Source organism: Lampris incognitus, chromosome 1 (genome assembly GCF_029633865.1).
Source record: "Lampris incognitus isolate fLamInc1 chromosome 1, fLamInc1.hap2, whole genome shotgun sequence".
NCBI lineage: Eukaryota > Metazoa > Chordata > Actinopteri > Lampriformes > Lampridae > Lampris > Lampris incognitus.
In genome coordinates, this window is record NC_079211.1 from 96,221,698 (window position 1) to 96,248,995 (window position 27,298).

Here is a 27,298-nt window from a genome sequence, read left to right on the forward strand (position 1 = left end):
TTTTGTTACTTAGAATATGTTCCCCATACTAAAGTGACATCTTGATCATTACTAATTCACTAGTAATTAAGTTTTTTTATGTTCCCCATACTAAAGTGTTACCCAATATTCCCTGTTGATTGAATCGAAGTTCCTATTTATAGTGTACTGTTGGTAACGGCACTAACATGGGTCTTGTCAGGGGGGTCTCTATGAGGCAGTGAACGAGGTGTATAAGATCATCGTGCCCATCCTGGAGGCACACCGAGATTTCAGAAAGCTGGCCTCCACTCATGACAAGCTACAGCGAGCCTTCAACAACATCATGCAGAAGGTAACAGCTGTCGTCACAGTAACTCCGTTAGCTGTCAGTTAACTATCAGTTCATCCCTTAAAGCAGTGTTTCTCAGCCCAGTCCTCAAGGACCCCCTATCCTGCATATTTTCTTTGCAACCCTGAATAGGTACCTGTTTGTAGTTATTCAACCAATCAGCAATGAATTATGTCAGATGTTGCACACCTTGCATAATTAAGTGCTGCGAGATGATTGGTCGAGTAAGTACAAGCAGGGCTACCTATGCAGGGTTACAATGAAAATCTGCAGGATAGGGGTTCCTTGAGGACTGGGTTGAGAAACACTGCCTTAAAGGATTTATTCTTGTGTAAACGCTACAAATCAACCCGAGGATTTGAGTTACCTGCTACCCAGTTATCATTTTGAAGTAAAATTCCAAGTTTTTATGGGGGGAAAAAAAAAGCTGGGAGAACCAATTTTCAAATTAACGATAAAGAATATCTTTCCGGTGTCCTTAAGAGTTTTATCTCGTGATATTTAAGCTGATGCGTTGTTCTTCGCGTTTAACATGTGTCTGTTGATTTGAGTCGATTTCTCTGTATTTCTCTCTTCCTTCTCTTAAGGGCCACAAAAGAATGTTTGGAACTTATTTCCGGGTTGGTTTTTATGGGGCCAAGTTTGGAGACCTAGATGAACGTGAATTTATTTACAAGGAGCCAGGGATCACACATCTGCCTGAGATCTCTCACAGACTGGAGGTAAGAGAGAGGGCGGTGCACGTGTGTGTGTGTGTGTGTGTGTGTGTGTGTGTGTGTGTGTGTGTGTGTGTGTGTGTGTGTGTGTGTGTGTGTGTGTGTGTGCGTGCGTGCGTGCGTGCGTGCGTGCGTGCGTGCGTGCGTGCGTGCGTGCGTGCGTGCGTGCGTGCGTGCGTGTGTGCACGTTCGTGCATGCATGCGCGTACGTGTATCCCAGTAGATTCCCCAATAAGATAATGTACGAATGTTATGGTTTGATTCTCCGATATCTTCCATTTGCTGTCATTCTTTCACTTGAGTGTTTAGAATTTGAAATATTATCCCCTTGAAGGAAAGCATTTTCTAAACGGAGTAATGAATAAGAGGCCTTGATGCAAAATGAAGCTCAAGTGCTTTTAAATTTCATGCTCTCAAGTCTCCCTTTGAAGGACTGCTTCATTGGTTCTTAAAATTCCTGAAATGCGATGAAAGTTGTACATGGCATGAATGTAGTAATGCAGTCAAAAGGGAAACATCGTGGGTTATAACTGGATCCTTTCCCCACTGCCCCAAGAACTTCTACAGTCAGTGTTTTGGAGAGGATGTTTTGGAGATGATTAAAGACTCTACACCGGTGGACAGGAAAAAACTCAACCCGAGCAAGGTAGGCAAAGAGTAATGTTACACCACTTACTGTTGCAATATTTCTTACCTATCACAAACTGGTGGCTCAGTTTCTCCTTTGGGAATCAATAGAGTGCCGCAAAAAAGCTTCAGTATGCATCGTGCATTGCAAAATCGTACTGCTTCTTCTCTTCCCCTGTTGTGAGGAGTCAGCACAGACAGATGGCTGCCCAGGCTCGTGACGAAAATAAACCACCTATCTCTCCTATCCAGGCATATATCCAGATCACTTACGTGGAGCCCTACTTTGACGACTATGAGATGAAAGACCGGCTGACCAACTTTGAGAAAAACTTCAACCTGAGACGCTTCATGTACACGACGCCGTTCACCAAGAGTGGGCGACCGCGGGGCGAGCTGCACGAGCAGTACAAGAAAAAGACCATCCTCACCACCATGCACGCCTTCCCCTACGTCAAAACCCGAATCAACGTCATTCAGAAGGAGGAGGTAGTTACCAAAATACTCCCTAGAGCCCTCTCAGAGGACATGGAGAGACACAGGATGCGACTAAGATATTAAGTTTCATCCATCGACCCGGACATGGGAAATTGACTCCAACCCGAGTCTGGGGTATTTTTGAAGAACTTGATTTTGTTTTTTTAAGTACGAGGCACTAGGAAAAAGGTCTCCGATTTCTCTGTTATCAACCTAAATATTCTCACTGTCCAAAATAATCAGTCTTGCCATCACGGTCGAAAAGAGCTTAACGGGGTTTGAATCGTTGCTCTCTTGTTTTCTGGCTTGGTTAAAAGATTTGGCCAGATTCACAGCTCTGAAGGCAACACATGGGGAAGCATCTGTTTTAGGATGGATCTTTCCTTTTAATACCCCCCCCCACACACACACACACACACACACACACACATTATTCATAACTTACTCTTTTTTTCCCTCCCTTTTCATCTCACTTTTTTCCCTCTTTTGTCTACAGTTTGATCTGACTCCTATCGAGGTGGCCATCGAGGACATGCAGAAGAAGACGAGAGAGCTGGCGGTCGCCACACACAGAGAACAACCTGATGCTAAAATGTTACAGATGCTGCTTCAAGGCTCTGTGGGAGCCACTGTTAACCAGGTAATAAACAGCGCTGCAGCTATTTTCTAGTTGCTAGTACTTGCTCTTGCCACATCTGAATTAATCACTCGACATGAGCTCAGCTGAACTCGACGAAAGCGTGATGGCCAGATGATGCGCTCCTTCTGAAATGATTACAACTCTATACTGACCCCCCTTTTCTTTTCTTTTTCCCATTCCTGAAGGTTCCTCCAAAATGTGCAAAGATAAACCCGAATCTGTTGCTGCTGTTTATCTGTTACATTTACAGTTCCATTGTAATCGTAGAGTGCAGGTGGGAGACATGACAGCGATCGCACATCAAAGCCCTCGCCCCATCCATAACCCTAATCCTTTCTTTGCCTTCCTCCTGATTTAGTTAAAACATCAGTTCACGGCCCCTCTCGCTTTCATGTCTCTCCACCGCATGGCACGCCGAAACCGGAGGTCTCTTTGATCTGATAGCTCCCAGGTCCTGCCAGCATGGTGAACGTTAGGAGTAATGATGAAGCCGGCTACAGCGTCGCCGGTCCTCCTCCCTCCCCTCCTGCTTTATCTTCTGTGGTCTAATCTGACGGATCCCTCGCTCCAAGCTGATGGTTGTATACATAACCCTAATGCTCAGCAGCTCCATAAACATATAACTCTCCGCTGTAATCAGTGGGAAAGACAGAGGGGGGGGGGGGGGTTTCAGAATGGCGGTCTAGATCTCAGCATTGAGGACCGAGGCCCGGGCCTGATGCATTTGTGATGCTAATCAGTGCTGTTTAGCTGTGCCTGTCGTGACACAGGCGCTGTGTGAGTGTGCTGTGGTTTTATGATGGATATAAGTCAGGATAACAAGATCTCACATAAGGCAAATGGGAGCCAAATGGTGGGTTTATACGGGGTTAGTGGTGACATTAACAATGCAGGAGGCAGATCATGGCTCCTTTTCCGATACGATCTCTTCCTTGTGTTCCAGTTCGACATCCTGGCCTTTAGCCCTGCTGAGCATTCACATTGCAGTCGGTTTCTCCTGACTGAAAGAATTATTCTCCATCCCTTGTTTCATTGCATGCTCTCGAAGGGTCTTTTCCTCTCTTACCCTTTAGCTCTCTCTTCCTCTTGCCGCTGTTTTCTTCTTCTTCATGAGTCTTCTTTTGATTTTGCTGCTGTGTTTAAATACCTTGCGCAAGGGCATCCGGGTAGCGTACTGGTCTATTCCGTTGCCTACCGTCATGGGGGTCGCCGGTTCGAATCCCCGTGTTACCTCAGGCTTGGTCGAGTGTCCCTACAGACACAATTGGCCATGTCTGTGGGTGGGAAGCCGGATGTGGGCGTATGTCCTGGTTGCGGCACTAGCGCCTCCTCTGGTCGGTCGGGGCACCTGTTCGGGGGGGGAGGGATAGCGTGATCCTCCTACGTGCTACATCCCCCTGGTGAAACTTCTCACTCTTAGGTGAAAATAAGCAGTTGGCGACTCCACGTGTATCAGAGGAGGCGTCTGCAGCCCAGCCCTCCCCAGATTGGCAGAGGGGGCGGAGCAGAGACCAGGACAACTCAGAGGAGTGGGATGATTGGCCAGATGCAATTGAGGAGAAAAGGGGGGGGGGACACCCTTTGCAGATGGATGTATACGATTAATCATATATTGATCATTTTACATAAGCAGTTGGCGACTCCACATGTGTCAGAGGAGGCGTCTGCAGCTCTCCCCAGCTTGGCAGAGGGGGCGGAGCAGAGACCAGGACAGCTCAGAGGAGTGGGATGATTGGCCAGATGCAATTGAGGAGAAAAAGGGGGAGGGGACACCCTTTGCAGATGGATGTATACGATTAATCATATATTGATCATTTTACATAAGCAGTTGGTGACTCCACATGTGTCAGGGGAGGCATCTGCAGCCCTCCCCAGATTGGCAGAGGGGGCGGAGAAGAGACCAGGACAGCTCAGAGGAGTGGGATGATTGGCCAGATGCAATTGAGGAGAAAAGGGGGGAGGGGACACCCTTTGCAGATGGATGTATACGATTAATCATATATTGATCATTTTACATAAGCAGTTGGCGACTCCACATGTATCAGAGGAGGCGTCTGCAGCCCTCCCCAGCTTGGCAGAGGGGGCGGAGCAGAGACCAGGACGGCTCAGAGGAGTGGGATGATTGGCCATATGCAATTAGGGAGAAAAGGGGGGGGGACACCCTTTGCAGATGGATGTATACGATTAATCATATATTGATCATTTTACTTGACATGTTTTTGAGTTGCTGTGATTGTTGCATTATCTTTTATGGCCTTTTTACTGAATTTTTTTTTTTTTTACATATTCTCTGTCTGTGTCTTATTTGGTGCTCCAAAGATCCAGTTTCCCAGTGAAAATCATCAGTTTTCACCCAAGTCCGATCAAATCAGATCTGCCTGGTTTAATTGTCCATGTCACTGTCCTTCTCTCTCTCTCTGTAGGGTCCGCTGGAGGTGGCCCAGGTCTTTCTGAACGAGATTCCGGCGGACCCGAAGCTTTTCCGTCACCACAACAAACTGCGCCTCTGTTTCAAAGAGTTCATCATGAGGTAAGATCACAACGGATACGCCGCATACTGAAAGCATATTGCAGCACAGTCGGGCAGAAATGAGGATTCACTCCTAACGGTAGCACTCCTCCGATGGCCAAACGCAACCCCAAAGGAATTCAATTCGAATTTTATCTCGCTCAGTCTTTGAAACTCAGTTTGGCTTTGATTTCGTTCCCTCTTTGAATTCTCATCCATACCTCTTTATTTTTATGAATGGCTAACAAAGCGTCAGTAGTTGGATAAACAAACATACTTCAGAGAGAGCTCTGGATGCTATGCCGGCAGTCTTGGCTAATGGACTGACGTTCACTTTATGTGCACATCATTACCATTGTCACTGGGGGAATAAGGAGGTAGCTTCAGTAACTGTGACTGATGCTACGGCTTGAGAAATGAGACAGTCAAGATCTATGTGGTGGAGAGATGAAACCATTCTCCAGAAGAAATTTCAATCAATCAAACGGGTAAATGTTAAGAAAATGGTAAATTAGTACAACCCGTTGTAATGAGGTTTCAGTTTTTAAACCCACCGTCCAAAGTGATGAGTCTGGGGATGTGGTGGCTCAGTGTGTGTGTGTGTATATGTGTGTGTGTGTGTGCGTGTGAGCGAGCTCACTAATTTTATGTTGATTAAATGTCTACTGAAAACATCTAAATGATATGCACCAACAAGACTGAAGCTGGGCTAAATTTTGTTTAAATCTCTTAGCTGGAGAGCTGAATAGCCACTAATAAGATGAAAGCAATTAAAAGTATTCTAGCAGAATATATTTGGACTTGTGTTGCGTGTCTTGCATCTTACACAGTTACATTTGTCTAAGACTTTTGGTCTAAAACTGGACTTCACTCGGCTGGATATATTCTGTCCGTGTGTGTGTGTGTGTGTGTGTGTGTGTGTGTGTGTGTGTGCGCGCGCGCGCGCGCGTGCACATGGGCACACATTTTTCTCCAAAAGATGGCTTTCATTTTCAGACCCTTCTGTCAGCTTTATTGCTACAAGAAGTCTTGCAAAGACTTAATGTCATTTTGAAAATGTTTATTTTCTTCCGTAATACAGGCAAGTTGGCAAAAAGACCCCTTTGTACGCAAAGCATCGACCTCTCAGCTGTGTAATTCTTAAAAAAATTCCTCTGAGGAACAGTGAGCTGCTTCTCAGCCCTGTAGACAGCACTGTCCCCCACGATATGATGCATGTCCCTCAGACATGGGAACTCGCACTTAATCATTTAATCAAGCCTCGTCTGGGATGCATCTCATTACTGTAAACACACAAAGTTCACTGCTTCACTATCACCGTGACCCAGTGTACGTTCAAGGGTATCGATCTTTTTCAGCCCCACCCAGAACTTGATAAATTTGGTCTGGCCATTAAGCCCAGTGAGAATATATTGTGGAGCTTTCAAGGTTTGAAACCATAGTTAAACCATAGTTTATCATCACCTTTCGTCCAAGTTAAACAATTATTTAGACATAAATATCATGAAAAATACACATATATGCGCCCCTTATTTTGTTCATGTTGCACTCAAACAGTCTGATTCATGCAAATTAACTGTTGTATGAGTCTTGGAGCAGTCAGCGAAACACACTACATTTTCCACAAGGACCGGAGCAGTTAATGAGCTTTTGATGGAACAACTCAATCAAAATCACAACTGTAACATCAAATATCCTGTGTGTCTGTGAGATACGAAGAAATAATGCACTCGACTCACAGCAGGTTAGCTAATCTTTTCTGAAAGGCTTTTCTAGTTGTCTCAAGGTGCTATAATCTGTGTCATAACATGACAGTAATAACATGGGCACACACAGATCCTGCAATTAGTCGCTGGTCTGAGACACCGATACAGTCCTGAAAATCAAGAAATGGCCCGCAAACTAAATAACGCTTCTCTTACACCTTTGTTATTAATTCCACCAAAAGACATTTCAATCCACTCAGGATCTTTGTCTGGTCAGAACTCTTTAATACGCTGACATTAAGCCACCTCACATTAGTTTAACAGTCAAATATATGTGGTTCTTTGTTAGCCGATGAATTAAGTTTGTCCTCACAGTCGGTTACCCCAGTGTTGTCCCTCCTGTGAAAGAGTAAGTTGGGGCTCAGTGCTCGGGCATTGGGCAGTTTCCCTGTGGAACCAGGAATGGTATACCAGAGGGTACCCATTCAGCCGCAGTAGGCCAGGGATCAGGAATCAGGAACATTTAGTTGTCGTTTCATTTCATGTACGCAACACAAAGACAAAAACACATATCCAAGGTACAAGAACACACATGTCAAAACTACAAAAAAACTACAAAACCATATATATCCAACAACAAAACAATTCACTGTCCAAGAGCACGAACGCCAGGATGACTGTCGGAACTGCCGCTCTGTATGGGCTAGCAGTTAGCTTAGCCTGCCCCGCTTCCGCGTCCTGTCAGACCGCCCTCGATGCTTCCTCTTCGGGTGCAGCTCTGGGCGGGGCCCTGGTCCTTGGGCCCACCAGATGCAGCAGACCAAGCTCCCCCAGCCGATCCAACGCCAGCTCTCCCAGCCAGACACCCTCAACACATCCCCCCACACTCTACACGGCAACACCAAAAATACAGTCAACGCCAGGCGACGCCGCTGCCAGACCATCCTCAGTGTTATCAGAGCCGCCAGTCTGCTTGGGCTAGCAGGCAGCTTAGCCTGCCCCACTTTCGCGTCCTGTCAGACCGCCCTCGGTTCTTCCTCTTCGGGCACAGCTCCGGGCAGGGCCGTGGTCCCTCGACCCACAGGACGCAGCAAACCAGGCTCTCCCATCCATCAAACGAAGACAACTTAGACGTGGACAAAGACACTGCATGGACGGTACTGAGTGAGGCCGCCGCAAACGTTAATTTTGTTGCCGCCATCTTCCCACACCGGTATTGGGTAAGGCCGCTGCAGACGCGAATTCGCACCACCATCTTCCCACACCAGAAGGGATCAGGTAGAACAAGCTGATCCAAAGAATGCCTTTTACTTGTCTGCAGGACCAGAACCAAAACACTTTGGGGGCAGGTTGCCAGAGACAGCTGTCAATGCATCAGAAACTCCTTTCACAGCTTGCTCCCCTTCACCAGAATCAAGGTGCTGTCAAAGTGGTGTAGATGCCTGTCCCTGTAATATCTGCAACACAGGGCGTCGGAGTAGCATAGCGGTCTATTCTGTTGCCTACCAATACGGGAATCGCCGGATCGAATCCCCGTGTTGCCTCCGGCTTGGTCGGGCGTCCCTACAGACACTATTGGCCGTGTCTACGGGTGGGAAGCTGAATGTGGGCATGTGTCCTGTTCGCTGCACTGGCACCGCCTCTGGTCGGCCGGGGCGCCTGTTCAGGGGGGAGGGGGAACCGGGGGGAATAGCGTGATCCTTTAGCGCTACGTCCCCCTGGCAAACTCCTCACCGTCAGGTGAAAAAGAAGCAGCTGGCGACTCTACATGTATCGGAGGAGACGTGGTAGTCTGCAGCCCTCCCCGGGGTCAGCAGAGGGGGTGGAGCAGTGACCAGGATGGCTCAGGGAGCAGAGTGATTGCCCAGGTACAATTGGGGAGAAAAGTGTGTGTGTGTGTGTGTGTGTGTCTGCAACACAGTACGTTCCCGCTAACAATATTTCTGAGAATTTCAACTGAATACAGAATTTTATTTTCTTTGGGAGCCCATTTCATGTCTGATGCTCGTCTGTGTTTGCCTTCCCTGACCACTTCCAAATGTCACTGGCATCTCTGTGTTAACCAGTGCAGACGTTAAGCCCTGGGGATCTTGAAAAGTTCTTTGTCTTGCTCCTGGCTAAGAATAAACGTCTCTAAGTGCAGCGCTGCCTGCTGTAATCTGTGACTGGTAACGCTCTTCAGGACACTGACATGAAGGTGCCTCCAGAAACGCAGCAGAGCAGCTTATAGAGACCCGCAAGAGGCGGAAACACTATAGGGGACATTTTCCTCACAGTACAACGGGCCAGTCGGGTCTCTTATGCTTCATCACCATCCACTTAAGGGTGTACAAGTGTATAATGCTGTAAGGGATGGCAAACAAAGTGTGCCTTGTGCTGTCATGAAGATGCACAGAAAGCAGAACAAAACACGAATGAACTTTTTTTTTTTCCCCCTCAAAATGAAAAGACACTCATTTACATCTACGCAGATGCAGTCTCCAGCCTTTCCACGACGGGTTTCAAAATAAAAAAAAAACACTTTAGGTTTTGTTCATTGTACTTGTTCCTTTAACATGGATGTAATCCAGACATATTTACAACGTTTGCTTCTGGAAACCCGGAGAAGTGTGTATGACGGGATGATTAATGTCATAGGGTTTAAGTATAACACAGCTGCACAATGGATGCATGCAGCTACTTGCTGCTCAGATTTCATAATTGCTGAACTGAGGACAGTTCAGCAATTATAAGTGTCGGTCAGACAGCTGCCTTTTTACTGCATCGCAAGACAGAAAATGATATGGCCAACTACAAATCAGCAGGTAATAGTTTATATAGGAGAGGGGGAAAAAAAACCCTCCTCTGTCGTCAACAGTCCCCACCGCTCGCAGCCCTGTACAGCTGCCATTTACCATGTACTGTCACACGACCCTGCATTTTCCATGTTAAATTCATTACGAGAAGGGAGATAAACTCACGCATGTGTTTGCAATCATCTCCGTCTCTCTGATTTCCTGTGGCTTGGGCACTACGTCGGCCTTTATACATGTAATGACTGAGGGCTGAGGACAGACCCCATACCTGCCCTCTACGATGACGCCGGACCCTCTGGTGTTCTCTGCTATCATCAGGCATCCTCTGAGCACGTAGGATCTTTACCTGTTAGCCATTTGGGCCACCCACGTGACTGATAAAGGAAACTTAAATTGAACTTTAAAAAAATGTGACTAAGGGACTTTTCCTTCTGGTGTTGGCTCAACTGCTTTTAGAACAGCTCTGGGGTGTCTGGGTAGCGTAGCGGTCTACTCCGTTGCCTGTTACCCCCGGTTTGCTCCGGCGTCCCTGCAGACACAGTTGGCCGTGTCTGTGGGTGAGAAGCCAGACGTGGGTATGTGCCCTGGTCGCTGCACTAGCGCGTCCTCTGGTCGGTCAGGGCGCCTGTTCGTGGGGGAGGGGAAACTGGGGGAATAGCGTGATCCTCCCACGCGCTACGTCCCCTAGGTGAAACTCCTCATTGTCAAGGTGAAAAGAAGCGGCTGGCGACTCCACATGTATCGGAGGAGGCGTGTGGTAGTCTGCGGCCCTCCCCAGATCGGGAGAGGGGCTGGAGCAGCGACCGAGACGGCTCGGAAGAGTGGGATAATTGGCCAAGTACAATAGGAAGAAAAAGAGGGGAAAAAGGCCCCCCCCCAAAAAAAAAACCCAGCTTTGCGAGCCAGTCCCAGTTCAGCTCAGATTCCAGCAAAGCTACTTGGAAAGGACTGACATAGAGAGAGTTTCTCATAGTCACACAATTATTGAAACATTTAGAGTGCTGATATTGAAATCCAGGGGGTGTCCGGGTAGCGTAGCGGTCTATTCCATTGCCTACCAACACGGGGATCAGCGGTTCGAATCCCCATATTGCCTCCGGCTTGGTCGGGCGTCCCTACAAACACAATTGTGCATGTCTGTGGGTGGGAAGCCGGATGTGAGTATGCGTCCTGGTGGCTGCACTAGCGCCTCCCCTGGTCGGTCAGGGCACTTGTTTGGGGGGGAAGGGGGGAGTAGCGTGATCCTCCCACGTGCTGCGTCCTCCTGGTGAAACTCCTCACTGTCAAGGTGAAAAGAAGCGGCTGGCGACGCCACATGTATCGGAGGAGGCATGTGGTAGTCTGCAGCACTCCCTTGGATCAGCAGAGGGGGGTGGAGCAGCGACCGGGATGGCTCGGAAGAGTGGGGTAATTGGCCGGATACCATTGAGGAGAAAAAGAGGGAGAAAAATCCCCCCCCCCCCCCAAAAAAAGAAAAGGGCCAAATCCACGTCAGGTAGCCACAGGAGATAATTAGGATCAAACCGTGCGACGCAATTATGAAAGCTGGAGAGTGCAGTTGCAATGCAACTGAAGTCCAGACCTGATGAAACAAATGTCAAGGTCCACTCACCCATGCACGCTTCCATACACTTATCCTACAGTCTGTCCGTCGATTGATTTTCCCCCACTCGCGCCATGCACGCTCCTCTTGACTTTTTCCCTCTGTACTGTAGGTGTGGCGAGGCAGTTGAGAAGAACAAACACCTGATCACATTGGATCAGAAGGAGTACCAGCAGGAGCTGAAGAAGAACTACAACCGTCTGAGAGAGAGCCTGAGGCCCATGCTGGAAAGGAAGATCCCTGAGCTCTACAAACCCATCATCAAACCACGTCTGGAGAACAGGTAAACCACCAAGCCCTACTAACGGCACAATGACGATCAGAATCAGAATACTTTATTCATCACCGAGGGGAAATTGGGTAAAGGTAAAGTTAGCCCTGGTTGCCAATGCGGTTCTGTTCTTTCTTCTTTCTTTTTTTTTCTTCCTTAAAATAGTAGTGCCTTATCTGCATTCCATGCTAGCTATAAAAGAGTGACATAGACCAACACCGGCTGTTGATGTTTGAACTGTAAGGTCTGTGAAGCCATATAAACGGAGGTGCAATGGGAAACAGGCCAGATGCCTAAGGCACTTGTGGATTTGATTCCCATCGAGAGCCTTCGTGGTGATCTTGACACGTCTCGGAGCAGTAGCTTGTGTATGTTTTACGTGCCTCTATCTGTGAACTCTCTCACCCTCATCAAAACATCAACCCTTCCCTCTTTATTTTTTCCACTTCCTCTGCCTGCCCTGACATTCTCCTCCTCCTCCTCCTCCCCTTCTCTCACCCTATCTTTTGTTTCTCTCCCCTCTCCCTTACTCCCTTCTCCCCTCTGCTGTCCTCCCTCCCCAAAGGAATTCCTTTAAACGGCTGAGTTTCCGCAGAACTCAGGAGGAAAACTCCTGAGATGCCGCGGCTAATCTGGGAAGTTTCTGCTGAGAGCCATGGGGAGGATGTCATGCAACGCAGAGAGAGGGAGAGGAGATAAGATGAAAGAGGAGAAATTGGCAAAGGGACAACTGGCGATACCCCTGCAACACGTCTGCACGGGAAGTGGTGCGCACGTGTCGTCTGAGGACAAACCTATGAGTTTCAGCAATCCACCTTTCTAGTCCTCCGTATGTGTGCCTCTTCTTCTCTGTGTTCCGCGGTTGCATGTTACAGCACATGTCAGGACCTAAAAGAGGTCTAAATCAAAGTGTAGCTTATTTTGGAATTTGACTGTACATTGCTCTCGGTTGTGTTGATTTTCAAGATGACTAAAAGTCCTAATGATGCTGCAAACAACATTTTCTGGGTTGGTTAATAAACGGACAAGACTGAGGTCTCTGAGGCCCTTGCTGACCCAGGGACTGTAGATGTGCCCAACAGCACCCAGTTTCTCTTGCCCCTGTGCTTGCATATGTGTGGAAATGTTTGCATGTCAAGTATCATGCTTGCAATGTGTGAGTACATGTAGTAGATGGAAATATGCATTTCTTTTTCCTAGTGTACCGAAACCACTTTGTCCTTGATTATGATAAGTGATTCTTTTGTATGCTAAAGGGCCTTTGAATTACACTCTTCAGTGACTGTGCATGGTGCGTGCCAGGCAGCACAGCAAGAGTTTTGGATGGATTCTCTCACCTGTAATAATAGATACAACCTGTTAGCTCTAGATGACATGCTTATTTTTTTATTTTTATTTTTGACTTATTTGACTTATGTAGATAGTGGCAGGCGGAGTTTAACTTATTAAGAGTTATTTGAAGTGATTTCATAGAGGTCTGGTAGCGATACAGTCATGGTACATGACGTAGCTGAGGCTCCAAGTCATCGTGAGGCTTATCCTAAAATCCAAATTGTGATGTACAGTATGTAGGAAAACAATTACCAAGAGTATGTTTACAAAATTAGAAGAAAATTTTCCTCACATTTTATTTTATATAATACTGAAATATTATATGTTTTTAAATAAATTCTAGCAATAATAACAATATAACGTTAGTACATTGCAAAGATTTTGGTCCGAGTACTTGGAGTATTATTTTTGGTGTACATGTTTCAATAGCCTCCTCTCCTCTGTGTGGAGTTTGCATGTTCTCCCCGTGTCTGCATGGATTTCCTCTCGGGTGCTCCGATTTCCTCCCACACTTCAGACATGTAGGTCAGGTGAATCGACCGTACTAGATTGTACCTGGGTATGAGTGTGTGTGTGTGGGTGTGTGAGCCCTGTGTGATGGCCTGGCGGCCTGTCCATGGTGTCTCCCCGCCTGCCGCCCAGTGACTGCTGGGATAGGCTCCAGCGACCAGGATAAGCAGTTCGGATAGTGGATGGACGGACGGCTGTTTCAATAGCTTCAGTAATTTTTGTAAATGGATCACTTCCTATACCGACGCCTAGTGCCAAATTTAAGACTTTCCCTGTGTACTTACAAACCAAGATACTTAACCACAGGTGCGATGTTTTTAAGTCACGATTACGTTTTGCTTTATTGTGTCATTTGTGTTAAGTTCATGTTTTACGATGCATTCCAAGAGAGAAATGGCTTATACTGGAAATCAGTGATCACCAACCTGTTGTACTGTAAAATGTTTATTGCTAACAGTGAATTTTCTTGCTGGCTGTCAGTCAAAATTGACCACTGGAAACCCTTTTTGTTTGTTTTATTGTTACGTTCACGTGTTTTTAAATGTGGAACATTACGTTCCTTGCCATGCACATATTGTGGCAGTGCACTTGAATAAAATTTAATATATTCACCGTTGCCTTCATGTGTTCATTAGCCGTCTTCCACCCAATAACGATCCCTTTAGTTAATAAGTTGCTTTACTAACAACATGCAAAAGAAAGCTTTACACCCTTGAATATGGCCACGGTTTACAAATAAATGAATGCTCCCTGCACCATACCATTAAAAATATGATCCGAATTGATGCTTTATCCAAACATCTATATTGCAATTATGAAACCGCGTCCTCCGTTATACATAACGGGTTAATATTCAGAAGAGGATAGACGTGTATAACGGGCTTTCGACTGCACCGGAACTACAACGAGCGAACTACAACCCGGTGCCGTCGCGGCGAGTGTGACGTCATAAGCGTGTGCCCTGGAACATGCGGAAGGTCCGTAAATCTCGTTCACTCCGGGAGAGTCGACTTGACGCTAAGCCTCCGTTATACATAACGGGTTAATATTCAGAAGAAGATAGACGTGTATAACGGGCTTTCGACCGCACCGGAACTACAACGAGCGAACTACAAGCCGGTGCCGTCGCGGCGAGTGTGACGTCATAAGCGTGCGCCCTGGAACATGCGGAAGGTCCGTAAATCTCGTTCACTCCGGGAGAGTCGACTTGACGCTAAGCCTCCGTTATACATAACGGGTTAATATTCAGAATAAGATAGACGTGTATAACGGGCTTTCGACCGCACCGGAACTACAACGAGCGAACTACAACCCGGTGCCGTCGCGGTGAGTGTGACGTCATAAGCGCGCGCCCTGGGACATGCGGAAGGTCCGCAAATCTCGTTCACTCCGGGGGAGTCGACTTGACGCCAAGTCGGCGCCGAGTTTGGACACGTGTTGTCATAGTTCGCCGTGTTTCTCCCAACAGCTATAACTTCACAATAAAACGTATCCTGGCAACGGCGTTAAAGCGGCGCGCCGTTGTGTTACGTGAAGCGCTGATGGAAATGAAGCCGTCGAAACAAGTTGGCGAACACTTTTTTTAAAAATTTCGATCCAAGTCATGTGACCGATTGGCGCTAACGCGAACCATAACAACTACGAGGCCAAGGTAGACCACCGGTAAATGGCGACTACTGATGGCGCCGAGAGGACGCTGCGTAGATCTCTGAACATTTTCGAGTTTAACGACGATTTCTTCCGCGAGGCATTTTAGCCCGTGATGGCAAATGTCCACGCTATAACTCAGTTTCCGTTCCGCGACGCTTGAGTGACAGGCTCACGTGTTGTCTTTAGGCGTACACAGCAATGGCCGAGTAAAGAGTGCCGATGGGTCACATTAACGTTGTTTCAGCCCAGCAGCCAGGAGGGATATTTCAAAGCTTCTCTATTATTTTTTTGTTTAACCTGTAGCTGCAGATATTATCCTCTTTTTGTGCGAGCAAATGTTTTTTATGACCTTTGCGCTGGGGAAAGCTCAGGAGTTGTAGTTGTGAATGATAACTGCAGCTGCCTTGCCAAGCCACCTTAATGCCTGCTGCAGCAGGCTAGATGCAAGGACGTGTGACGGTCAGTGGCGGATCTAGAGGTTTTTTTCCTGGGGCGGCAAAGGGGCGGCATGAGGTTCAAGGAGGGGGGCAATGGACATTACTCTAAACGTATTGTAACGTGCATGGATAGGAAGACACGCTGGCCGCTGACTCGCGAGTTTGACCCTTTAGTCGAGCGGTTAGCGATGTCTCCTGCGGTGCGGGCGATGCGGGTTCGCTTCCCGGCCGCGGCAGTTCCTGTGGTTGCGTTGTCCCCCGAATTTGTTACACTGTTATTATTCAAAACTCGGATTCCATCGAATGTATTTTGTTCTCTACTGTTTGAGGCGAGTTTGGTGCGGGTCTCGTTGACCTTCGCCGTGCATGTGCATAAAATATACTTTAAAAACATATCTGATTTATAAATGGGGTGGAAAGACTGTGTCCCAGAGGTGGCAGCTGCCACCCCGCAGATCCGCGCCTGGTGACGGTAAATCGTGTAATGTTGCCAGGGCCACTGTAGGCTACATAGTCGAGCTGGTCCAAAAGCACTGGGCGGAGGCTTGTTGGAAGCAACTTTTCATAAACATCTGAGAAAAGGGGATTGCAAAACGTATCCCCCCCCCCCCTGTTTGTGTGCTGCAGTAGTGGAATGTGTCAGTAAGTGGAGTCACACGTAGGTTTGGTGAGAATGCTCTGAGCACACAGACAGATGTGGCTCCTACATAGTGAGCATCGAGAACACATACACACACAAGGCTGAAGTACATGTCTGCATAAAAGGCAACTAGCAAGGCTACACTGTCGGGTCTACTGTCATCTAAAAGATAAAGGTTATCGACCACCAAACTATTTAGAATAAAGCCTCACGTTTTGTTTGTCTTCATCACTATAGGTTCAGCCTTGTTTATTTGATCTTTGACGTTATCTGCACAACATGGACCCCGATGGAGACCTAGACCCTGATACAGATGACCTCCCACTTCGGGCCAACACCGGCCACATATTAGTGAGACACTACGTACTGGACCTGACCGTTGACTTCAACAGAAAGGTCATCAACGGCAGTGAAGTTTTGTTCCTGGAGCCTAGCCCAGGAGCAGGGGATGGGCTTGGAACTGGGGATAAAGAGGAAGCCGGGGAAGGCGAGGTTAATGCCAAGTTGAGATACACTGTTGAACATGTGGATACAACTCATGCTGAGTTTGAGGTGGGGACTGACGTGGCAGTGAGGGATAAAAGGAATGAAGACAGAGCAGGAGATGGAGCTGCAGCGGGGACTGTTGAGGGGGAAAATGCAGCAATAAGAAACAGGGAAGAAGTTGTTATAGTCACCGTCGGTACAAAGGAGATCTTGATGGCAAAAGAAGAACATGGGTCTGAATCTCAGACTCTGTCTGGTGTTAAAGGTCAAGGAGCTGAAACAGTAGATATGCCGTGGGACAGGCACTCGCAGATCGACTCATCCTTGGAGAGCACCAGTGACGCTGACTTCACCTTGGTGCTAGACTGCTGTGACCTCGCTGTGTCAAAGGTCGAGGAGTTGAACATCACCTCTGTATCAGCCGTTTGCAGCCTCCCAGAGATAGTAACAGGAGAGAGGTCAGAGGTCAACCCAGTCAGCCGATCAGCAACCCTGATTCAGAAACTGATTTCTATACCTTCAGGCCAGTGGAGGCAGCAGCACCAGCTCTTTGCTGAGTGTAGCCGTGCCCCTGCTTCTGAGGAGGGGGGCACTTTATGGTTCCATACAGACCAGTGGAGCCTGCAGGTGAGGAAGGAGAGGGTTGTGACCCCGCAGGAGTTCCCCCGGGCCCTGAGGATCCTCTATGAGACAAGGCCGGAGGGAGGCTCTGTCAGGTGGACCACAGATCAGGACAAGAGGTGGGTCAGGAAATAAATGAGTTCAAACACATTGGATCATACAACAGCAATCTGGTGGTATAACTAAATAATGCCTCTAAAAGATTGATAAAATGATGTGGATTCAGGGTGAACAATATTGAAAAAAATCAACATTGTAATATTTTTGTAATATATATATATACACACACATATATATTTATATATATATACTTTGCTTGCTTTAGGTTGTCCGTCATGTCCGATGATGACAATCCTGCCTCTGTCACTTGTGAGTCTTCTTATGGCTGTAAAGCCCAATCCGCGATCCACACTGTCTGCCACAGACAGAACAGGTGAAATCACTGACTGGGGGTGTAGGTGTGGTACTGGCTTCATGTCTCTTAAGACGTCTCCTGGTCCGTCGATCACCGCGGTCCTTCTCGAGGTTTTGCCCCCCCTTGTTGACAGAGCTGCCGCCAGATGGAGCGTTGGGCGGCAGTGTCTTCCAGCTGGCTCGGGTTCAGGCTGCACTTTCTTATGATGGTCTTCAGTTGGTCTTTGTACCGTTTTTCTGGCCCCCTGCCAAGCGGCAGCCAAGATGCAGCTGGCCATACAGCACTTTATGCGGTAAGCGCTCCTTTGGCATCCTGATGACGTGACCGAGCCATCGAAGTTGGTGCTGGGTGACGGTGGCCTCCATGCTGATGCAGTTGGTCTTGCGGAGTATTTCAGTATGGGGAACTCGGTCACGCCAGGTTCTCCTCAGGATGCATTGTAGGCATCTGATGTGGAAGGCCTCAAGCATCCTGAGGTGGTGGCTGTACAGGGTCCACGCCTCACAGCTGTAGAGGAGAGTCGTGATGACGACTGCCAAGTAGGCAGAAATTTTGGTGTGGAGGTTGAGGCCTTTGTTTTGAAAGACCCTTCCCTTAAATCTGCCAAAAGAGGATGACGCTTGTTTAATCCGGTTTTGCATCTCCCTGTCGATGCTGCAGTCGTCAGAGAGGAAGCTGCCCAGGTATTTGAAGGATTCCACTGTTACGAGTGGTTTGTCGGAGATGGTGAAGGTTGGTGAATGAGATGGAGGAGTAGATGCCCACTGGCATACTACTTCAGTCTTTGCCACATTTATAGAGAGCCCCAGCCCACCATACGCCCTTGCAGCAGCTGCAAGGGTAGCTTGTAGTGCCTCGGATGTGTGGGCCACAACTACACAGTCATCTGCGTACTGTAACTCGATGATGTGCTCAGATGTCATTTTTGTGACCGCTTGGAGCCTACGGATGTTAAATAGGTTTCCATCTAGTCTGAAGTCCACAGTAACCCCACTGTCCTTCCTGATTTCCTTGTGGAGCAGCAATGTCACACACAGGAGGAATATGTTGAAGAGAACTGGAGCAAGGATGCACCCCTGACGTACCCCGGAGCACACCCTGAAGGGCTCGGATTCCTGGCCTCCAATGGTCACACGTACCATCATCCCCACATGAAATCTTTGAAGGATGTTGACAAACTTTCGTGGACAGCCAAACTTCAGGAGGATGTTCCATAGGATGTCCCTGTTGACTGTGTCGAAAGCCTTTGACAGGTCGATGAAGGCTATGAAGAGGTCCTTGTGTTGCTCCCTACACTTCTCCTGGAGTTGCCGTGCTGTGAACGCCATGTCCACAGTACTCCTATTCCTCCTGAACCCACACTGTGACTGAGGCAACAGCTCCTCTGAGATGTGTTTTACCAGCCTGTGTAACATGAGTTTGGCCAGGACTTTTCCAGCAACAGCCAGTAGTGAAATGCCACGGCTGTTGCCACAGAGGGACTTGTCTCCTTTGCCTTTATATATGGAGATGATGTTAGCATCTCTCCACTGCTGAGGGACAGTTTCATTCTTCCATACGTGTGCGATGAACAGACACACACACACACACACACACACACACACACACACACACACACACACACACACATATATACATATACATACATATATCACACACACACATATATTTGTCCTCTGTGTGGCGTTTGCATGTTCTCCCCGTGTTTGCATGGGTTTCCTGCGGGTGCTCCAGTTTCTTCCCACAGTCCAAAGACATGTAGGTCAGGTGAATTGGCCATACTAAATTGTCCCTAGGTGTGTGTGTGTGTGTGTGTGTGTGTGTGTGTGTGTGTGTGTGTGTGTGTGTGTGTGTGTGTGTGTGTGTGTGTGTGTGTGTGTGTGTGTGTGTGAGAGTGAGCCCTGTGATGGACTGGCAGCCTGTCCAAGGTGTGTCCCCGCCTGCCGTCCAAGGACTGCTGGGATAGGCTCCAGCATCTGCGCATCCATGAGAGCAGGATAAGCGGTTTAGATAGTGGATGGATGGATATTACAATATTAAAGAATGAGAAGGAATTTCATAATTTTACCAGATATATTCAGTTCAGATCAATTCAGTTCAGTTCACTGCAACTTCATAAATTGTTTTTGCACATAGTAAAAAAAACCAACCCAGACATGAAACAGGCTCAGACACACAGTACACAAGGGCAATTGGTGGGCTGAAAGTACACATATCTGAAATAGAAGAATAAACTAAATAGAGTGAATAAACGGAGTTATAGATCATAACATCCATAGAGGGGTTTATAGTCCACAGGCATTTAGGCATTTTATATGCCAAGTTCCAGGAAGGGGTCAGAGTCATCTTTCATGGCCTTGTTCACTAATGAACGATGCTCAGTGCTGGTTGGCAGAGCACCTGGGGAGGTACAGGCTGCACCCGAAAGAGAGCATTTAGAGCACACACACACACACACACACACACACACACACACATATACACTACCGTTCAAAAGTTTGGGATCACCCAAACAATTTCGTGTTTTCCATGAAAAGTCACACTTATTCACCACCATATGTTGTGAAATGAATAGAAAATAGAGTCAAGACATTGACAAGGTTAGAAATAATGATTTGTATTTGAAATAAGATTTTTTTTACATCAAACTTTGCTTTCGTCAAAGAATCCTCCATTTGCAGCAATTACAGCATTGCAGACCTTTGGCATTCTAGCTGTTAATTTGTTGAGGTAATCTGGAGAAATTGCACCCCACGCTTCCAGAAGCAGCTCCCACAAGTTGGATTGGTTGGATGGGCACTTCTTTGAGCAGATTGAGTTTCTGGAGCATCACATTTGTGGGGTCAATTAAACGCTCAAAATGGCCAGAAAAAGAGAACTTTCATCTGAAACTCGACAGTCTATTCTTGTTCTTAGAAATGAAGGCTATTCCATGCGAGAAATTGCTAAGAAATTGAAGATTTCCTACACCGGTGTGTACTACTCCCTTCAGAGGACAGCACAAACAGGCTCTAACCAGAGTAGAAAAAGAAGTGGGAGGCCGCGTTGCACAACTGAGCAAGAAGATAAGTACATTAGAGTCTCTAGTTTGAGAAACAGACGCCTCACAGGTCCCCAACTGGCATCTTCATTAAATAGTACCTGTTAGAGCCTGTTTGTGCTGTCCTCTGAAGGGAGTAGTACACACCGGTGTAGGAAATCTTCAATTTCTTAGCAATTTCTCGCATGGAATAGCCTTCATTTCTAAGAACAAGAATAGACTGTCGAGTTTCAGATGAAAGTTCTCTTTTTCTGGCCATTTTGAGCGTTTAATTGACCCCACAAATGTGATGCTCCAGAAACTCAATCTGCTCAAAGAAGTGCCCATCCAACCAATCCAACTTGTGGGAGCTGCTTCTGGAAGCGTGGGGTGCAATTTCTCCAGATTACCTCAACAAATTAACAGCTAGAATGCCAAAGGTCTGCAATGCTGTAATTGCTGCAAATGGAGGATTCTTTGACGAAAGCAAAGTTTGATGTAAAAAAAATCTTATTTCAAATACAAATCATTATTTCTAACCTTGTCAATGTCTTGACTCTATTTTCTATTCATTTCACAACATATGGTGGTGAATAAGTGTGACTTTTCATGGAAAACACGAAATTGTTTGGGTGATCCCAAACTTTTGAACGGTAGTGTATATATATATATATATATATATATATATATATATATATATATATATATATATATATATGCAGTCTTTAATTCTCAATGCTCTATTTGGAATGAATGTATTACTCTATCAATGATTAGGGTGATTTTAGAAGGGGAAATTCATCCAAGATGTCATTAAATCAGGCTAAATTATATTATTTGTCAGATGTGCTAGAATATTTCTCTTCAAGAGTAGCCATGAAAAAAATGGATCTGGCTAATAAAGGTTTTAGCCTAACATGACGGATGAGTCCAATTTGCCTTACATTGCATACTTTGCAATTTCACTATTGCACATGTGTATTGCAACATCTGATGATAGTGAAACAATATATTGTTCAGCCCTGATATGGTTAATGTATAGGATGCGGACGCCAGTAAAACCAGTAAAGGTTAACTCTACTCGCTGGCCCTTCCCTTTGCAGCACATCATCTTAAATAACCAGTGCTTGAACTATAAAATAAGAAGCTTAGCGTGCCATAATAGATGAAGGCAGACTAATTCCAGATATTAATTAACAGATACATGCCATCGGCTATTATATTCCAGTCTCTCTCTGTGTGTGTGTGTGTGTGTGTGTGTGTGTGTGTGTGTGTGTGTGTGTGTATGTGTGTCATTTAACCGTTGATTCTGAGGGTTCTTTATAATTTATCGCTGTTTACCCTTCCAGGGTTTGTGTTTACACTGCAGGTTCCCCCATCAACAACCGAGCACTCTTCCCCTGCCAGGAACCGCCTGTTGCCATGTCAACGTGGCAGGCGAGGGTCCGGGCCCCCAGGGAATGTGTGGTTCTTATGAGCGGAGAGAATCAGGCCATACCTGTTGAGGATGAGGAGACAGGTAATCCATTAGCATACACGTCAGTACAGTAATACCCACTATTTGATTAAATATGTATTGTGCCTCTGCTCTGGAATATCAGTCCGCTTGAGAGAAATGTGGTTTGGATTTTTTAAACTTTAATAAAGGATTTTATCCCCATCCTCTGTTTTCTATTACTCTCACTTCTCATCTCCTCTCGTCTCTTCCGTAGGTCTCTCAATCTGGAACTACTACGTCACTATGCCCATGCCCGCTTCCACCTTTACCTTGGCAGTGGGTTACTGGCATCAGGCCATAGCAAAATTTCCCTCTGCCATGGAGGCAGGGCTGCAGGGCAGGATGGGGTGTGGGGTGTCGGCCAAACCCAGGGCTGGGCCCGGGGCAGGGCCTGCATCTGGACTCGGGAGCTCTACCAGTGAAGTAATAAAAGGCTCCACACTCCAGACTGGCAGGTATTTTATTATTTTCCCTCTGTTATTTTCCTCTGTTCTTCTCACATGCCCTCCTCCTCCTCCTCCTCTCTGTCGTTAACCCTGAGCCGGCCCCACAGCATTCATGGCTGAACCTTCTAAGCACCATACCAAACATGGTACAGGTGAAATAAGGGTGGGTTGTTGGTCTGGAGGCAACACTCAATTCCAGTGATTCAGTACAATGATTTTAATTCAGTTAGGATAGTTTTATAGTGGACTATTAATGTTAGGATTCTCATTTTTTCCCAGCCTCAGCTGTTTTAAAAGGTACCCGCTGTACGTTTTAACATACAGCCTTTTCTCGGTGAGTTCACGTGGCGAGGCCTTGTGTTTGCCAGACAGTTGGTTACGAGCATGACCTCTGTTCTGTCATTTATATGAGTCACATGGACATATTCCAGCCACCCCAGCACAAGAGCCTGAAGTGGATGAACACTTCAAAGACCAGTGAATTGTGAATCGGTGGTACCAACAACCATCTTTAAGTCAATTCTAGTCAGTGTCAATGTACTCGATAGCTAGCTAACCTGTAAATTGTGTAAACACAACATCCATTGCACGTTGTCCGTCTTGGGAGAGAGAGTCCTCCTCTGTTGCCCTCCCTGACGTTTCTTCCTATTTGTTCTCCCTGTTAAAGGGTTTTTTTTTAGGGAGTTGTTCCTTATCCGATGCGAGGGTCTAAGGACAGGATGTTGTGTTGCTATTAAGCCCACTGAGGCAAATTTGTCATTTGTGACATTGTGCTATACAAGTAAAATTGACTTGACTTGACTTAACCTGCAAACTTCCATGACGTTGTGAGGCAACTATTCACTGGGTATGACAAGACTGACTGATTACAACTCACCGACTGGCCAATCAAATCGGGTTATTAAAAGATGTAATTAATTACCATAACCAAATTGGCTCTCTGAAGCGGTTAAATTATTTGAAAACTAGGAGAATAATTTCTCAAGGGGCCTTCGTCATATTTTCACAACAGCAGCTCCAGTATTTTGACATTAACAACCCCCCCCCCCGTTAAAGAATATGAGACTGGAAAAGTTTTCATCAGAGTGGATCTTTAATCAAGGACTTGTGACAAGTGTAATAAAGCCTTACAGAGGCGCACCGTCAAGAGAGGCAAACCAGGCAAATGTTTGGGGCCCTGAAAAAAAATTCTTGGGAAAAGTATCCCCAGATTGGCACATTTTGCAATAGCAACTGTAAACCCCCTTAAACCTCCCATAAAGACACGATACAGTTCACTGCTGCTGCCTCAAGAACCCCTAAGTGGGGCTCCGTATAGGAGTGATGGGAGGATCAGGAGAAAGCAGGGCTCGCCTACCGTCCTCTGCGGCGGATAGAACTGCGCTTTTGCCACAGGGATTTCTAACTCGCCACTGTGTGCACAACTTTGAATGCACGTGCACAAACAATACATCAAAACATAAGAAAACCTCTCGAGCAACTCACGAAGAAAAAAATATCGGGCCTTAAGTGTATCGTTTTGGAGATAATGAGCGTTTGTTCTGTAAGGTGCGAGTCCCATAGACTAACCGTAGACAGTATAAAACCACATACGGCACACTCCGACACACTAGATTTTCCAATTTACGCCGTTTTTAGATCATTGTGCCATCCTCAAATCTAACTGGATTCGGACACATGATATATCAAAATGTTTGCCGGCTTCTTGTGATACTCACAATATGAAAATATAAGCTGTGCAATGTGTAGGTTTTGAGATCCAAGGATTTGTTCAGAGGGTGCATGCCAATAGAAACTGTATTGACACAGAGGGAGCCATTTTGATAAAAACACAATTCAGTTGAGGCCTGCACAGATGTGTAACTTGGATGAATGACAGAGAGAGTGAGAGACAGAGAGAGGCCATTTTTACATCGCTGTAACATCCTCCGTTCTCACTCTATTTGGACACACGATCCATCAAAATTAGTCGACTTCTTGTAATACTCATGATGTAGTAAAAATTTTTAGCTGTGCGATGTAGATGTGTGTGTGCATGGTGTTATTTATTATTTTTTAATAAATGTTTATGGCGTTTGATCAAGCACAATTGACTGGATTAATTTTTTGACTGAACTGACTGAATGCATTTTTATTGGGGCGTGAGGGGAGCTCGATGGGCTTCTTTGCTTGCCCCCCCCCCCCCCCAGAGTCCATAGGGAAAAGCAAATGGCCAAGGCAGCGTGACACGTTTGGCAATCAAATGAACAAATGCAAACTTGATCAAGATATGCTCGCTCAGCGAGTGAAAGCACCTAGATGCCACCAATCCAGAAATTATTGAGCCTGAAAACAACTTGATGGATTGGATAAAAGATATGAGGTACAGCCCAGGTCGCCAGCAAGGACTAATTTACTTTGAGAGGTACTTGGTCGGGGTCAGGTCACCCCTCCATTGGCCCAGGCCGGCTGGCATGTCTGCCTCTGGGTTTCCAGTAAACCCCCTCCTCCCCTCTAACAGCAGCCCAGCCATAGCCTGCTGCCGGCCCCAGGAATCTTCTGCTACAAGGAGAGCCTTTATTTTCAGTGAACGGCTGAAGGGAAACTTGGATCCCACTCAGAACCCCAGGAAAAGCTCGAATGCAAAAGTTAATGCTTGGTGTTGGATTTAGAGTCAATGAGATTGCATGTCTGCACCTCAATATAGTTGGGCTCACTGCGGTTTGCCCTTGTGACGTATGTATATCCTGTATTTCCATTGCTTTTATTTCCATGACTAGCCCATCACATGTTGTGTTATATTGGGTTCCCTATCTATAGCGCTGTGTACACTGTTGAGAAATGTCTTTGTTCTTCTTCCTCCATTTGCTTCTTAATTAACCATGGATTAAATATTCTTTTGCTTTATGTTTTTTTAAGCTGCTACAGTGGAGATATGATCACCCTATCAGATTTTACGATTGATTACCCTTGCCTTGAGGATGATGGACATTCTGTAAACGATAATGCAGGCATGGCTGATGACAGCATCTCGTGTTCCCATGGTGACTATCCTTGCCGATTCACCGAGCAGCTGGCTTGGTCCCAGCAGGTGGTCCCTCACCGTGTGTTTGCCCCCGTCAGCCTGCTACAGAAGGCTCAGGTGGGATTTTGATGAAGAACCATTTGAACTCGCTTAATGGAGGTATAAACCATCCCTCTGTTGTGGTTTATTTGATTTGAGTTAGAATGAACATCAGTTAACATTTATGTCAGTGTGACAGCTTTAGAAAAATTACCACTTCTAAACTGATTTCTCTTGGCAAAATGGTCAAATCAAGATATTGGCACCAGTTAGCTGTCATTGCTTTTCGCCTTTTTAGGTCGGGATTGTCTCTCTGCTGCCCTGCTGCCTGGCTGCAGCCCACGCCGTCCTGGGGGTCCATCCCTTCCCTCGCCTTGATGTTCTTATTGTCCCAGCGGGTTTCTCCAGCCTGGGCATGGCCAGGTAACTCGGCCTGGGTTTGTGTGTGTGTGTGTGTGTGTATGTGTGTGTGTGTGTGTGTGGTGGGGTGGGGTGAGGGTGGGGCAGACGCAAAACAGAGGAAGGGTGGGGGGTGTTGGAGTGGGGGAAGTGGTTGGCAGGGAGGAAGGGGTGCAGAGGGGGCGCTGAGAGGAATTTGGAGGGAGAGAGATGGATTTATGTGGTGGAATATTTGGGTTGCTGTCAACCTGTCATCACTGCCATGCGTCACGTCACACACCTCACACTGCTTTTACCTTGTTCCCATCGTCTCAGTGGAAATATACCAGAATAGTAATCTGTTATTTACTGAATGAAACGGTGCTTCCATAACCTTCTCGAAGCCCCCTCCTCAGCCCTAATTCCTTACTTGTTGTCCTTTTCCCCTCACATTTATCTCCAGCGTCAGTCCTCAGTGCTTCTCAGCAAGTTGGCTAAGAGGTAGGGAGACTGCTCAATAACCGGAGGATTGTTGGAAGTGGCATAGTAGAGGGTAAATGCGCCTAAATACAATTTGCCCTCCTTTTTATTTGTAGACTATAGTTTGCCCACCCTTTTTAGGGCGGACATACATTTTTATTACATAAATTAAAAGCATACATCAAAGTTAATAGTATCAAACTGATGCACGTTATAGTGAATAGTGTATTTCAGTTGGAAAATAGGTAAATTAATGCTCTTCTGAAATTATTGCCTATATTGGTAGTTGGCCGACCAGTAACTGAAGAGCTTAGTTTACCCACCTTTTTATTTTACCATAAATCACTGGTTGTTTAGTCCCTGGCAGTGATGGAAGGGTGTATTTCTTGTTTGTGTCTAGGGATGGAAAGTATTCTCAATACTGAATTGCCCTTGAACAACAAGCAGAACCTGAAATCGCTCCACCTGCGTTGGACAAAAGAAAGAAATTCCATGGCACAATTCGCAGGGACAGGAATCCTCATCATCTTCATTTTATAGAAATTATATCAGGATGAACCCCATCGAGATGTCATCTTGTTTTCAAGGCAGTCCCAAACAAACACTCACAAGACAAATGGAAAACAGAAATCAAGATACAATAATATATAACACAACAATGACAAAAAGAAAAAGAAAAAAAGCAAACA

At 46.4% G+C, this 27,298-nt stretch overlaps 2 protein-coding genes across 2 annotated transcripts in view; both read left to right on the forward strand.

Moving 5' to 3' along the window:
* dock8 (dedicator of cytokinesis 8) overlaps positions 1-14,107 on the forward strand; it is a 79,486-nt gene extending 65,379 nt beyond the window's left edge. Inside the window, exons 41-48 of the mRNA XM_056296548.1 lie at positions 182-313; positions 898-1,032; positions 1,583-1,672; positions 1,906-2,142; positions 2,627-2,770; positions 5,194-5,300; positions 11,496-11,666; positions 12,220-14,107. Of these exons, the coding sequence (XP_056152523.1) occupies positions 182-313; positions 898-1,032; positions 1,583-1,672; positions 1,906-2,142; positions 2,627-2,770; positions 5,194-5,300; positions 11,496-11,666; positions 12,220-12,271 (1,068 nt within the window). The 3' untranslated portion in view covers positions 12,272-14,107. The remainder of the gene's footprint in view (positions 1-181; positions 314-897; positions 1,033-1,582; positions 1,673-1,905; positions 2,143-2,626; positions 2,771-5,193; positions 5,301-11,495; positions 11,667-12,219) is intronic.
* An 819-nt stretch (positions 14,108-14,926) lies between these two features.
* aopep (aminopeptidase O (putative)) overlaps positions 14,927-27,298 on the forward strand; it is a 60,513-nt gene continuing 48,141 nt past the window's right edge. The window contains exons 1-6 of the mRNA XM_056278386.1: positions 14,927-15,147; positions 16,461-17,449; positions 22,114-22,283; positions 22,477-22,717; positions 25,607-25,829; positions 26,050-26,174. Coding sequence (XP_056134361.1) covers positions 16,503-17,449; positions 22,114-22,283; positions 22,477-22,717; positions 25,607-25,829; positions 26,050-26,174 — 1,706 coding nt within the window. The 5' untranslated portion in view covers positions 14,927-15,147; positions 16,461-16,502. The remainder of the gene's footprint in view (positions 15,148-16,460; positions 17,450-22,113; positions 22,284-22,476; positions 22,718-25,606; positions 25,830-26,049; positions 26,175-27,298) is intronic.